At 42.2% G+C, this 13,721-nt stretch overlaps 1 protein-coding gene across 1 annotated transcript; it reads right to left on the minus strand.

Annotated features, from left to right (window-relative positions):
* Positions 1-10,465: 10,465 nt before the first annotated feature.
* Positions 10,466-13,463, minus strand: LOC137885006 (fibroblast growth factor 20-like). Its single transcript, XM_068727127.1, has 3 exons — positions 12,844-13,463; positions 11,825-11,928; positions 10,466-11,664 (listed from the first exon to the last, which is right to left on the minus strand). Exons 1-3 carry the CDS (start codon positions 13,175-13,177, stop codon positions 11,419-11,421), a joined length of 684 nt encoding a protein of 227 aa, XP_068583228.1. The 5' UTR covers positions 13,178-13,463; the 3' UTR covers positions 10,466-11,418.
* Positions 13,464-13,721: the final 258 nt, after the last annotated feature.

A 13,721-nucleotide genomic window follows, 5' to 3' on the forward strand; every position in this document is an offset into this window, starting at 1 on the left:
GTGCTAAGTGGTGCAGTAGAGAAATATAGGCATTGACTTACTCAAAATGATTTCCTTGTTTTACCAATAAAAACAAAAATACAGGTTTTTAAGTGGAGTTGGGGGTTGTGTATCTGTAATTTAGGAATAGCTTTGCCCCATAATTACTGTATACCTGTTGGTGCACCTGGTCAGACATGGTTCTCAATGTGATCATATTTTCAAGCACTAAAAGAAATGGAAGAATCATGTTTTATGCATAGAAATAAGTGTGTGCAGGGTTTAAGCACAAAACTGACTGTACACACATAAATGAGGCCGCAGTTTTCAAATATTATATGATGATGTTTAATGCTAACGTTTTTACAATGACTTCTTTCTACAATAAGTGTACATGGTATAGGGTTAGGAAAATAAATGTAACTGAAAAGCCCAAAAGAAACGTGAGATATATGGAAATAATGTTTTTCATTTTCTGAGCGATGCATCCTTCCAGAGCAACCTCCTTATGTCATCTCATTTAATGTATGTAGCTGACTTAGATTTATTTAACCAAACATTCTGGTTTTCTTTTGTTTTTTGTTTGGTTATTTACCCGTTCATTGAATAAATTAATTAAATCAAAATCAACTCTCACCAAAAATTGGATTATCAATATAATTCAGCCTATCAAATCATATCAAACACATCACGAGCATCACATAGAGAGAGAGATGGGTGGGGAAGGCGGGCAAACAGAATAAATGGAAGACAAAAGTGTTGAGAGGAGGTGCGGCTCCGACACGCAGTGGAAGGACTGAGCCACTGGATGCAAACCCACTTAGGATTGATCACAAATAGGAGATAATCAATTCAACTCCAATTGAATTCACATCAAGCAGAGGGGAAAGGCATTTCAACAGAGCAGCAGAGGCATTCTTCTCCTCCACCATTGATGGTGTGTTTGACACACATTTGTCATGTCAAGACCTTGTGGAGAATTCCAACCGATTATTCAGTAAAAATCCATAGCTTTCTGCTCCCCTGCCGCTTCTGGAAAATCTCTGCTGTCATTTTTTTACTTGTCGTTTCTCATCTGCAGGGCTTTGCCCTCAGTGCAGTGCGGAGTCACCTGTGGTATCTGGTATATATGATGACTATACAGTCTGTGGTGGACTTAACAAACACACACACACACACACACACACACACACACACACACACACACACACACACATACACACAGGCATCTCCCCCAAGATGGACACACAAGCGCTGTTCCATTGATCTGCTAATCTAGTGGGGAGGGGAAGTGCAAGACTCTCATTTAGTTAAAATCATTACCCCTCCCACAAGATAGATAGAGATGAAGGGATTTAGAGAGAAGGGATAAAACAGTGAGGTGGGAAAAGAGGAGAGGGCAGATTAGGTGACAGGAAAATATGACAAAAAGAGAGAGAGAGAGAGAGAGAGAGAGAGAGAGAGAGAGAGAGAGAGAGAGAGAGAGAGAGAGAGAGAAGGGGAACATGAGGGATGAAGAGTTAGAATAGCGTGACGGGCAGGCCTAAAATTAGCTTTTGCCAATTCTGCTGCACAGAGCATCACTTTCTGTCTCTCCCTCTAACTAAATTCTGCTGTCCTCTCTGTCCGTTTCTCTCATTCAGCTCACATCTCTCACACACACACACACACACACACACACACACACACACACACACACACACACACACTCAAGCACACACTGCAAAAAGGTGTGTTAGAGGGAAGTCTTTGCAGCGGTCGATAGCACTTGGCGGGTGATCTATCGACAGAACGGGAGTGTGTGAGAGATGAGTTCAATATACTTCAATTTAGCTCCACTTGCTTTAATTACTTCCACCCTGTGTGTGTGTGTGTGTGTGTGTGTGTGTGTGTGTGTGTGTGTGTGTGTGTGTGTGTGTGTGTGTGTGTGTGTGTGTGTACCCCCAGAGGCTGAGTGTGTTAGACCACCCGTGACGGCGGATAATAAAAATTCAGCTTTGGTCATTATTGAATTCAGGGTCTGCTGAGTATTTAGGAGCGTCCTGGGGGTTGTGACCCCTCAAGGTGTGAATTTATTTCAAGAATATGGTAATTTGTTAATCATATATGTCCATTTCATACTGTCTGTGATACCTTTTTTTTGTGGGCGCGATTTCCTCCAGTGATCAAGAACATAGGTTCAAGCTGGCCTGCCTAAATATATGGCAGCTTTCATGCTGTTGATGAGTCCTGAAGGACACACTAATCTCACTGGCTTTATTATGATGTATGAAATGCTGGGTTATGACAGGAGACCAAGTGGTAAAAGCATTGTGATCAAGTCCATCAACAGATGGGCACGTGTCCTCATGGGTTTACGGTGTTTTTTTTCCAGTTGGCTAAAACTGTTAAACTGTAATGTCATAGCAGACTATGACCTTTGTGTCTCAGACAGAAACACAGAAGTAGTCTGAAGTTTTTACATTGCCCCACAGCCTCTTAGACGGGAAGTCTGGGTGGCTGTAGCAGTTGGTAGGGCTGGTCAACCATCTAAGAAAAAGGTCAAAATTGCACCTACCAGCACCTCTAAAGCTTTCTGATAGGCAACCAGCGGAAAGTGTACACATAACTCCCTATAAAATCATCAATATGTCTTCTACATTTCTGTTTCTGTATTTACATTTCTGTTTCTGTTAAATAAATAAGATATATTGTCTTAATTAGTGACCTTTAGACAGAGTCAGGCTAGCTGGTCCTCCCTGCTTCCAGTCTTTACGCTAAGCTATAACCATCACACTTATTAAAACATAAAGAGTGGTATCGATCTTCCCGTCTAATTTTTTGCAAGAAAGCAAATAAGTGTAGCGCATACACCAAGTATACAAAGGCAAATGCATTGAATTTGTATATAATCTGTGTTGCTATCATCATTTCAAAGGTGAAATATCATTTAGTTCTTACTACAGAAACAAATCAAGGCATGCTCCAAGTGTTGTGGGACCTAAAGTTAGTTGAACTACATGTAATGTAATGTTGAACACATTAAATGCAATAAATAACTCGATTGTATCTCTCACTGTATCTTTCAAACTGTGGCAGATTGTACCACTCCCTGATCTCCTTCCCTGAACCCCTCCTCATCTGTTTGTTTATGGATGTTTCTGCTCCTATTAAGAATTCAAGAGTGAATTTGTCTGTGAATCCATAGCATTGAGCGAACATGTCCGCTGTGAAGCCGCCGCACAAATGATTTTTTTTCACTACAAGGGTGGTGAACCCCCGGGGGAATAAGTGTCCGCTGTCGCATCTCTAAATCCTTCTCTTCACTCCCATCAGTTCCCAGTACCTCTTTCTCTGCACTTCCACTCACTCTCAAGTTGCAGTTTCACTTCCAGTGAGCTCGTGACAGCAAGTCAAGAAATCATCAAAAAACAGTTCAATGCAGAAATGTTAGCAGTAGATCAAATTATCACTTTTTAACACTTTGTTCAAGTTTCACAATTGATATTAGCACACTAACACAAAACAACTACACTAATGAATATGCTGAACACATTACCTGCTAAATAGGTGCATTTTGACATTGTCACTGTGAGCATGCTAGCATGCTGATGCTAGCATGCTGTTGCTAGCATGCTGATGCTAGCATGCTGATCAATTCACTGCAGTGCCAAAGTGGAGTCTCAAAAAGCTGCAAGCATGTCTGTCGATTCTTAGTAGTGTTTTGATACAAACAGGTGTAATTAATTATAGTGGGAACTCATTCTACCACATTTTGAATGACTTATACAGAAAGCTTGTGTGGCTGCTGTGTTTCTTACTTCCTTTCTTCCCTTAATCATTTGACGTTCAGGAATGAGAGGCCAGAGATTTCACACAGTACAACTAAATAGAGGAAATTAACTTAAAGTCGTTCTCCATCCAGAAGATGCCAGCTTAAGTGGTTATTCTGCTTGAGTTCAACGTCACAAAGAGCATTTCCTGAACACGCTTTTTTTTAACAATCTGAACACCTGCAGGTTCAACTGAGTTTGTTGTTGCACCCAGAAGCATAAATCAATTAAAGTTATTAGATGGAAACAGTTTGCAGTTACAGGAAACCCTTGCACCACTGATTATGGCCTGTTGATATTTTTACATGACTTAAAGGGGAATTATTTTTTATGTGCTGGCACTGCTTTGTGACCGTTTACGGCCAATTGCAACACACATTGTAAACTAACAGAAAAAGTGATTATCTAAGAAACAAACTTAGTTGTTTATAAAAGGAAAATACAACATTATCCTGCGATATGAGAGAACTAACTTTCGTTCTCTGCCCAATTTTATTCCGTGTTGTTTGTAATTTGTGGTTAGTGGATATGAGCTGAAGACAGTGGTTAGATGGGTATTTGACATGGAATCTGCACAGTGCCTTCTGCTCAACAACATGTCGTACGGCGGCTTCTGAACTGTCGATGATAACAGGGTTGAAAATATGTGCACCGGTGTGAATCTTTCATCTGCAATATGTCAGGTAACACTCTTTCATTGGAAACAGACCGAGAGAAAACAGCAGGAGGGTTTGGAGGTGCGCTTGGTTTACTTTAGCCTGTGATGTGGTTTGACTGTGTATTGTTGTGTCTTCTGGGATAATTTAACACTATTTCAGTGTAGTAAATACGGAACATCTATCCGGCTTTTGTGAATATCTTAAACCTGCATCGGCTGTTTTCTTTATGATTTAGGAAAAACACATATACTGTTTGGACTTAAAACCACTATGTGAACTAATTAAAACTACCCATGTAACACAAGTATAGAAAACACATCAGACAGATCACTAACTTCAACATAACTCTAAGTCTCAAATGCCGACCTCCTGGTTGACAGTTCTGTTTGTTTTACCGATCAACCTGCCCTCATCTTTTTGTTCTTTATACTAAGTCATCAGTTTCCAGCATTTTCTCTGAGCATCTAACAACGACGCAGACAGGCTTACATTGTAGTTACTTGAATGTCCGGAGCCCTCAGATACCGAAGGGTGCGACAAAGCGACAAAGTAAAGTTGCTGAAAAGCACTGAGAACCTCTGTAGAGCTGACACTGCAGAGTTGTTGATAATACTCTGTGGTACATCACAACATATTTCATGCTACACATGTCATTTGATCCATTGTTGACATAAAATATTGTTTAGCGCAGCTTTGAAAATAATATTTTTTTTCACTTTTTCAGCAGCAAAATCGGAAATACAGTCGTGTGACATTATATTGCTGCAAAGCGAGTTGGATGGTTTGGCATTTAAGCATGTGACTTAATAAGAGACTGTGGTTCATGTGGTGCCAACAGTCAACATTTCTTTCTTTTTTTTTTAAGTAGATCCTTCCCTTCAAGTTCAAGTGCGCTCATTACCACGAGCGTTCCTAAAACAAAACACACATGGATCATCTTCAAAGGCGCTGGGGCGCGTTCTGTAGATATGTTTCGATTAACACATCGGAACTCTGTGCGTTTATATTGTCGTGTGCAACTCCAAGATTCTGTATGTTGACATTTTCGGCGATTCAAGAGAAGTTTAAGTGTTGTGTGTTTGAACAGTGTGTCGCTGCGTAACGTGAATTTGGTTTTAAGATGAAGCCGCTGGTGGATACGTCAGAGTTTAAGAGGTTAAGTCATTTGTTAGTCCAAAGTTGGACGAGTTCATAGCTGTCTAATACGTCTAAGAATTTGGAAAGGACACATAGTTTTTTTTTTTTCTTCTTTTTTGTCTGAATTCACCACAGCTGAGTCATTCACACAGCACCATTAATCTCACGCACAGAGAGGTGATGACAGACTGTGCACGCATGTCTTAAGTGTGTGTGTGTGTGTGTGTGTGTGTGTGTGTGTGTGTGTGTGTGTGTGTGTGTGTGTGTGTGTGTGTGTGTGTATGCGTGTGTGTGTGTTGACGACTGCAGGAAGAACACCTGTGTGGACGTAGATCGGGACCAGCAGAGATCACTAACTTCTACACCTGCCATTTGAGAAAAACACTCACTCACTTTATGGAACTTAAAAGGGACAGTGGCTACAAATTGTTTAAACAGTTTTTAAATGGACATTCCATTTTACAACAACGAATAGATCAGTGAATTTAAAGGGGCTTTCACTGTTGCTTTTATACAGTAACCATTTAGGCTTTAAAGATGAGGGAATTTTCTTGCTTCTTGTGAGACAAACATAAGAGGACATTTATACTTTTTATGGACCTTTTAATGGACATCAAATTAACAGGCAAGATGCAACGAAGACGTGAAATGATTAAAAGAGAAGATGTTATTTTTTTTTGCTCTGGTTATCTCTGCGTGGACCATTACCTGCTGGATCCAAAAGTGGAGATCTAACCAGTCGATGGAAAACCCCACAGAGGACAGACAGAGAGTGAAGAGAGGGGGTGGATGGTGAAGATACAGCAACACACGCACACACGCACACACAAGTCTTCACACATCAGTCAGACAGCCCTCTAGTCAGGAGAACCCCTGGCTCACCTTCACACAGATTCACAGATCACACACACACACACACACACACACACACACACACACACACACATACACAGAAGTTGTACTGACATGAATCTACGCAGTCACTTTGACTCATATAAACATGCCTCCCCCTCCCTGCAAACACACACACACACACACACACACACACACACACACACACACACACTTCAAAGGAAGATTGTAACCTGACAGGCCGGCAACACTAAGAACCCACATGCGGCTTTTTTTTCTAATTCTTCCTCTTAGAAACCCACCTGTTTCTTACAAACTTTCAAGTCATACCTCTCTCACTCTCTTGCCTGGTTTTAAGATCTCTGTGTTTGTGTGTTTGCGTGTGTGTGTGTGTGTGTGTGTGTGTGTGTGTGTGTGTGTGTGTGTGTGTGTGTGTGTGTGTGTGTCTGACATACACTCTCAGTCAGTCTACGCATGCTGGTACTCAGGGGCTGTCTGTCTGATGTTCTCTCCGGCTCATCCTACACTGTATGCCCTTATCAGAGGATTACACACACGCTGACCCGTGTCTTAACTAGACACAATGTAGCCATCCTCCTGCCTGCACAACTGGGCAGATGTGAACCGCAGCACCCTGTAATCTTATCTGAAACATGTTGCCGAGCTGATGAGCCTTTATGCTGGCACCGACCCGGCAATATCTCCTTGATGTGAAATGCAGCTGGAGACATAAAACAATTTGAGACAAATCTGACAGAGCTGGTGTTTCCCCAGTGTCAGGCAAACATAGGCCAGATGTTGAAGGGTACAGGCTGACAGGTAACACCGAGATCTGCTTCAGTACTCCGTGAGGTCAGTCTTTGTTTCGCTCCGATCCTCAGATCGCAGGGGTCCTTTGGGTGTCACAGTAGGGGGTCCAAGCATTGTACTTCACTCACATAACCCCATAAAGCCTGTTACAGCACTTAGCCTGTGCAAAGTAGAACAAAGGTTACTTCACATTTCGTGGGGGTAGATTCCTACATCACGCATGGTCCCCAGGTAATTCTAGTGCTTTTGGCGCGCCAAGGTAATACGAAAGATTGACAAGTTACTGAGCTCTGGTAACTGAATTATGCTGACTCCAGTTTCACTCCGTTTTACCTTAATCTGATTACACTTGAATTATCAGAATACCTACAGACGAACGCACTGACAAATAGACACACACACACACACCGACATCGACAAAACAAGCCCCATTTAGTAGCTTTAGTTCTGCAACTTTTGATCATACCACAAGATTATCATCAGCAGATGGAGTTTGCACAGTTGTCAGAGAATTGTCTTTTCCATGTAGTTAAGGATTTAACGCCTTAACTACAGCTTTCAGTTCTCGCAAAGCACGTATAGAGTTTACAGTGAGACTTGACACAGATTTATCCCTCAAAATTCTTAGTGTTTTTTTCAAACAATGGGTTCTTAATTCCCCACATTAGTAGTAGCAGCATTGTTTATGTACTACAAAAGATAGGCTTGTTTGGATGCTAAGTTTAAAGAAGTAAAGAGTCACTTTCGGCGTTCCAATAGAAAGGGCTTTGAGAATGAGACAACAGCATGTGTTTGGCAAACTTAACAGTAAATAATACAGGGTCCCATGGGACCCTGTGAATGAGGCTTTTACTAATGTAACTTGTCAGAAAATGTACTTAACTAATAACATTCGTCTTGGTTTTGGAAGTCAACATATTGCTATTGCTCTTACAACAGCCCCATGCATACCTCAACATGGAGAAATCCAAAGCTTGACAGACCTAGTTGCGGTTGCTATGCTGTGATTGGACTATCGCTGTGAGGGGGAAGGTTTAGTGAATTCTGGATGTTTCTTTCCATTTTATCTGTTGCGTCTAGATTGCAACCGTAGCTTTGTGAAAACTTGTACAGACCTTCCTAACCTCAATGTCTAGCCTCAACCATCTCGCCAGAGTTTAGCAAATCGGAGGCTGCCATCTAGACGTGACTGAATTATCATCAAATTATCATCAAATTATCAAAAGCTGCTAACTGGACCTTGAGGTAAGATTGTCTTCAACTGCTGTTTTTCCAGTAAACACAGAGCTGCCTTCAGCGGGCTGAAAAACAATTATCCTCTTGTTTCTCATACTGTAGTATTTTTTTCTGCCTTAATCATTTCCTAACTCTAGCACCCTTCTTTCTGTCTCCGTAGCCGTCTTACTCTCGCCTACGCTAGAGTGACAGCTGATCAATTCAGTCTCCGGTGTCATAAGAAGAAGGGGTGACTCACCGAGGACAGGCGGGTGAAGAGAGAGATAAAGGGATGGTGAAGGGGAGGATGAAAGAGTGCAGTGCACTCGGCCTGCCAGTCACTTGTCTAATTGCAGTGTCTGTCAGAGGAAGCGCGTGCTTGTCTCTTTACATTGATGACTTCATGTTATTTTTCTCCACCTTTCCCATTACTGCCATCATATCTCTTTCAGTTGGAGCATACTCTTAACTATGTGTCACCTCTCCCTCAATCTTTATTTACCAAAGTCTCTCTTTCTCCTTCCTGTGTTTGTGTGAGACATTCTTACAGTCAGTCAGTTAAATATATATATATATATATATATATATATATATATATATATATATATATATATATATATATATATATATATATATATAAAGATTCCCAATGATAACACTGAAAACATGGCCACAAGAACAATTTAGAAAAATTTAAATGCAAAAATAATTCAGTAAAACCAGGCTTTTATTGGTAACACCGTCGTCGTTTGTCTCTCACTAAAACTATTTAAAGGACAGTTTGATCTGGAATTCAAGGTTTTATTGTCACATAACTTTGAATTCCAGATCATGAAGGAATTTGAAGATCACAGTAGCAAAAATGTAGTATTTTAGGTATTGGTGCTATTGTATGGTGAGACAAGGCAAAGCATGCTACCCTAGCCCTCTATTCGTATTGGTTATTATTATAGGAGCTGTGAGTTCCTAGATGATGCTGCCGTAACGTTGTAGCAACATCTAACTTTATCAAGGCATATTGGTGGTCCACAGTCCTTGTCAGCAACAGTTAAGGAAAGTGACTCAACTCAATAAATGTCGGAGTGAGCCATATGTCACCAGAATCGGACAGAAATGTTCAGACCCAGTCTTTATTTATTCATGAATCCAGGCTGTTGCAGTACAAACAAGATGTGAAATGCTAGTATGACAATCGTATCTCAGTAACATTATATGGAGAGTCTGCAATGTGCAGGTTAGTGCTGTGTATACTACTATATATACTATATAATAAGGGGGAACTACAATGGTATTGCATGTTTGCTGAGCTGGTATATAACCGTGTTATGTTGTTTGTGGCTCTGGAGGAGCTGGAGGAGCTGGAGGAGCTGGAGGAGCCTTGTCAAGTTACCCAAGTGACATCACTTGAGAGTATGGGTCTAGAGACTACAGATATTAAACACACGCTGGTGGCGTTGGTTGTGGAGTTTGAAACTTGTGGGTGTTTACCAGGTAAAGAGGGGCTAAAGAAAGAGGTGCATTATGGACATTTTTAGGATCAAGTGTCTTTGACGCTTGACTAAAGTCAGAAAATCTCCGTCTCTGCTGCATCGACTTGGACCATTCTCTTTATTTTCTAAGTCTTTTGGACACCAGCTGGTCCAGGACTTGTTGGTCCAACAACAGCTCCAGATAAGCAGACAAGCAGATCAAATAATAAGCCCAGATGTCCACATGATAAATGGACATATTGCAACAGTGTCCTATTTTGGACTGTAAAGAGATTGTCTCATCACTGACTCATATGACACGAGGTCTTTCGACACTGTCGACACAAAGTCTGAAAACTGATATGAATATACCTATTCAATCATACAGCAGTTCATACTATGACGACACAACAAATAAGAAAAATTCCATGGCTTGTTTCTTGATATCTTTTTTTTATTTTATCTCATACCTGTAAAAATATATTCTCAAAATAAATAAATATATTGAAATAAATATATGTATGTCCTAGGAAACAAAAACTTATAAATAAGAATACAATCTGTCAACAGGTATGTAAAGGTGTCTTTGTCGGTCCTGTGCTCGTTGTTTGACCGCAGTCCGTGGAAGAACAACAGAAATCCTTCACTGGGTTCTAGAATGCGTATTCGCCTACACGCAGTATTCCGCCACAAGACACCACAGAACAAGTCCTTATAAAACTCCATTGGATCCGCACTTCTTTGCTTGTTCCTCGTGGCTTTGTAAAAAAGTCATAATGTTCTGAGCAGCATCTCTCTTTGGAGCAGTTTCAAAGGAGAATCCTTCCGAGCCATCCCAGAAGACACGGTGATTCCCCAAAGCTCTCAGATTCGTTTCCCACAACAGACATGGCTGATTTCCAGTGCATGAAACTACCTTTTAGTGTAAACCAGCCAGTGGATTAAGCATTTTAATAAATCATTTACTTAGCAGCCACAGTAGTGTTTTGAATAAAATTAACTGAAAACAGTGGAATTGACAAGACTCATCAGCCACAGCAGTAAGAAGCAATGTACTAGCAGCCAGTTGTTAATCTCACTTATTAGTTCCCACACTTTTGTCCTCTTGAACATGCATTTTTGGACTTGCAGGGAAACTTAAACAAATCCAAAAGTCATCTGTTTAGCCACTGGGGCCTCTGCATAGACCAATAAAGGGGCAATATTAGGGGCCCAGATGCCTGGGTCTGTCAATGGGCCTTCACATCTTCCATAGAAGATCCCTGGTGCTGTTAAGTCAAACTCCCCGGCTAGTGTGGTTCATAGAGAGTCTCTTTTTCTTCCTCCGTGCCATTGGTGGGGAGTGTTGATTTGGAGCACTTTTTATGATCCCCAGATCAACAGGATTTTCCATCTCCCTCAAGAAGGGGTTTAGGATTAGGTGCACTTGGGTTGCCTTTCAGCTCAGACTGGCTCTGACAGGGTCATGGTAATGCCCCGTCAGTCTCAGCTCTGACCCAGTATGTCCCTGTATAGCTCCGGTACTCTATCCGGGTCTACAGGCCTTGGTAGAAAGTGAGTGAACCTCTGATGTCGCCTCGACCTCGTTCCATCCCGGGACGTCCCATCTTTGTTCAAAGCAACAAAGTAAAATGCACCTTTTTCTCCATGCCGGTAGAGGTTGGATGAGTAGGTGTTGTACCAGTTTTCTTCAAATTGCTCCTTAAAAACGGATTCTGCAGAGAGCTTCTCCTGCAGAAAGAAAGACAAGCAGAGGGGAATCTGAGTATAGCAATGCAAAATATGTCACCTGTTGGCAATTGGTTACAAATCGAATATATGTTGAGAATTGGCCCAGTAAAGTCCTTTGGTGTTCAGTGCGTATAGTCAATAGTATAGTAGGTGTACTCACCGATCCATACAGTTCTCCTTTGCTGTTCATGGCGAGGTAGAGGCTACTGTCCACCCCTCTGATGCTAACCAGTCCCACAGCTAGACTGATGAACTCCAAAATACCTGCACACAAACATTCATTTACATTACATTAACTTGTCAGCCAATAAGCAATAAGCACAATAATATGACTTTAGTCCTGCGAAGGTTTGTTCCACTGCTGCTTGTGCAATATCATGTATTTGTGGCATAATTACAGTAAGAGGCATAAGATAAATTGAATACATCTGAAGATGGATCGACTCATCTGCGCTCAGTGCAGAAAAATTACAGTAAATGGCTCTATGTATATCCACACCAGCTGACTCTGACAAGCAAGGCTGGACGTCTGGAATGGCCTCTGGCACGAAGTTCGACCAAGTCTCAAATGGAATAAATCAAGTGCCAGAAGTGCTACAGTCTGCAGCGCTAAAATAAATCTCTCAGAGGTCTACTTTTGATCTGCAGTAAGCTGCAGACGTTTATCTTGATGACTGAAGATAAACCAAAGAAGAACTTCCAATCTAATCACGAGAAGGAGATGTGGTAAAAAAAACATGAAATACTCAAAGCAATATCCCATCTGGAAAGCTTATTCATCTTGAAATGAATAATGTTTCTCTGGATGCTGTTAGCATAGACTACAGTTCAGGGTTATAGCAGCAGCAGCTGCCATCACAGTGGGCTACTTCATGTCCTATCAGCATTTGATTATAACCTGTTTGGCTGTTGTTTTTAAGCTCTCTCTCTCTCTCTCTCTCTCTCTCTCTCTCTCTCTCTCGCTCTCTCTCTGTGTGTGTGTGTGTGTGTGTGTGTGTGTGTGTGTGTGTGTGTGTGTGTGTGTGTGTGTGCTTTCCAGTGCCTCCACTATAAGGGTACCTGTCAGTCTGCTGTATCTTACAAAATAAATTGCAGAAATTCTACAACAGACTATACTATTACTACAAATAGTCATAATAATCATGATAAGAATAGGTTTATTTGCGAAGGGCTGTGTACCGAATCTGCTGTGGTCCTTCCTGGTGCCCTGCACGGTTCCGTCGGGACGGATCTCCAGGTGGAAGCCGGTCCTGCAGTAGAGCTGCCGCCGCCTCAGAATCCCCTTCAGATGGCTGAGGTCCGCCAGGCTCCGGGACAGTCTTTCCGCGGACACCAGGTGCTCCTGCTGCTGGCCCTGTCCCCCCATCATCAGTCCGGTCACCGAGTTGTAGTCCACCGCCCCAGCTGGCGTGAGAACGAAATGAGAGCCGACGGGAGCCGGAGCGGCGCCCGCGGGGCCAAAGCTGTCCACAAATCCGTTGACGAAGCTCCCAACCTCCGCCGCTGCCCCCATCACAGATAAGACAGCCGTTCCGGATCACAGCAGGAGGGGTCCAAGTCGAGATCCAAGTGATGAGCAGAGAGGAGAGCCTCGGTACGAACCGGCGAACAGCCCGTGATGAGAAGAAAAAGAAAAGTTGGACGTGCTGGCAGAGAAAATGCCCAATGAGTGCGAAATGAGTGCGCGTTTTGGCGCAGTCACCAGTACCGTTAATTAGTCATCAAATTAAGATTTAAGTCCCGCGCTATATCTTGATGTATGCAGCTATCGCCGGTTGCAGCAGTCAGAGTCCCCTCTTCTCCCCTCTTCAACTGCTATTTATCCCTCCCTCCAGTCCTGTCCGCTCCCTCTCTATCCTCCTCACCTCGGGATACTCCCCTTTGCTCCAGAGCACTTCAGGGTTCTCTCTCTCTCTCTCTCTCTCTCTCTCTCTCTCTCTCTCTCTCTCTCTCTCTCTCTCTCTCGCGCTCTCTCTCTCTCTCTCTCTCTCTCTCTCTCTCTCTCTCTCTCTCTCTCTCTCCCACTCTGTCCATCCACTTCAGCCCTTTATTTCTGC

This window comes from Cebidichthys violaceus, unplaced genomic scaffold, assembly GCF_023349555.1.
Source record: "Cebidichthys violaceus isolate CVI_PGR_0920_01 unplaced genomic scaffold, fCebVio1.0.p SCAF_4, whole genome shotgun sequence".
NCBI classification, from domain to species: domain Eukaryota; kingdom Metazoa; phylum Chordata; class Actinopteri; order Perciformes; family Stichaeidae; genus Cebidichthys; species Cebidichthys violaceus.

Excerpts from the sequence above, each read along its gene's own strand:
- LOC137885006 (XM_068727127.1), bottom strand. The coding sequence starts at position 13,177 with ATGGGGGCAGCGGCGGAGGTTGGGAGCTTCGTCAACGGATTTGTGGAC. Across the intron at positions 11,929-12,843 it reads GAAGGACCACAGCAGATTCG|GTATTTTGGAGTTCATCAGT; the intron begins GTACACAGCCCT and ends GTTTGTGTGCAG. Across the intron at positions 11,665-11,824 it reads AAGGAGAACTGTATGGATCG|GAGAAGCTCTCTGCAGAATC; the intron begins GTGAGTACACCT and ends TTCTTTCTGCAG.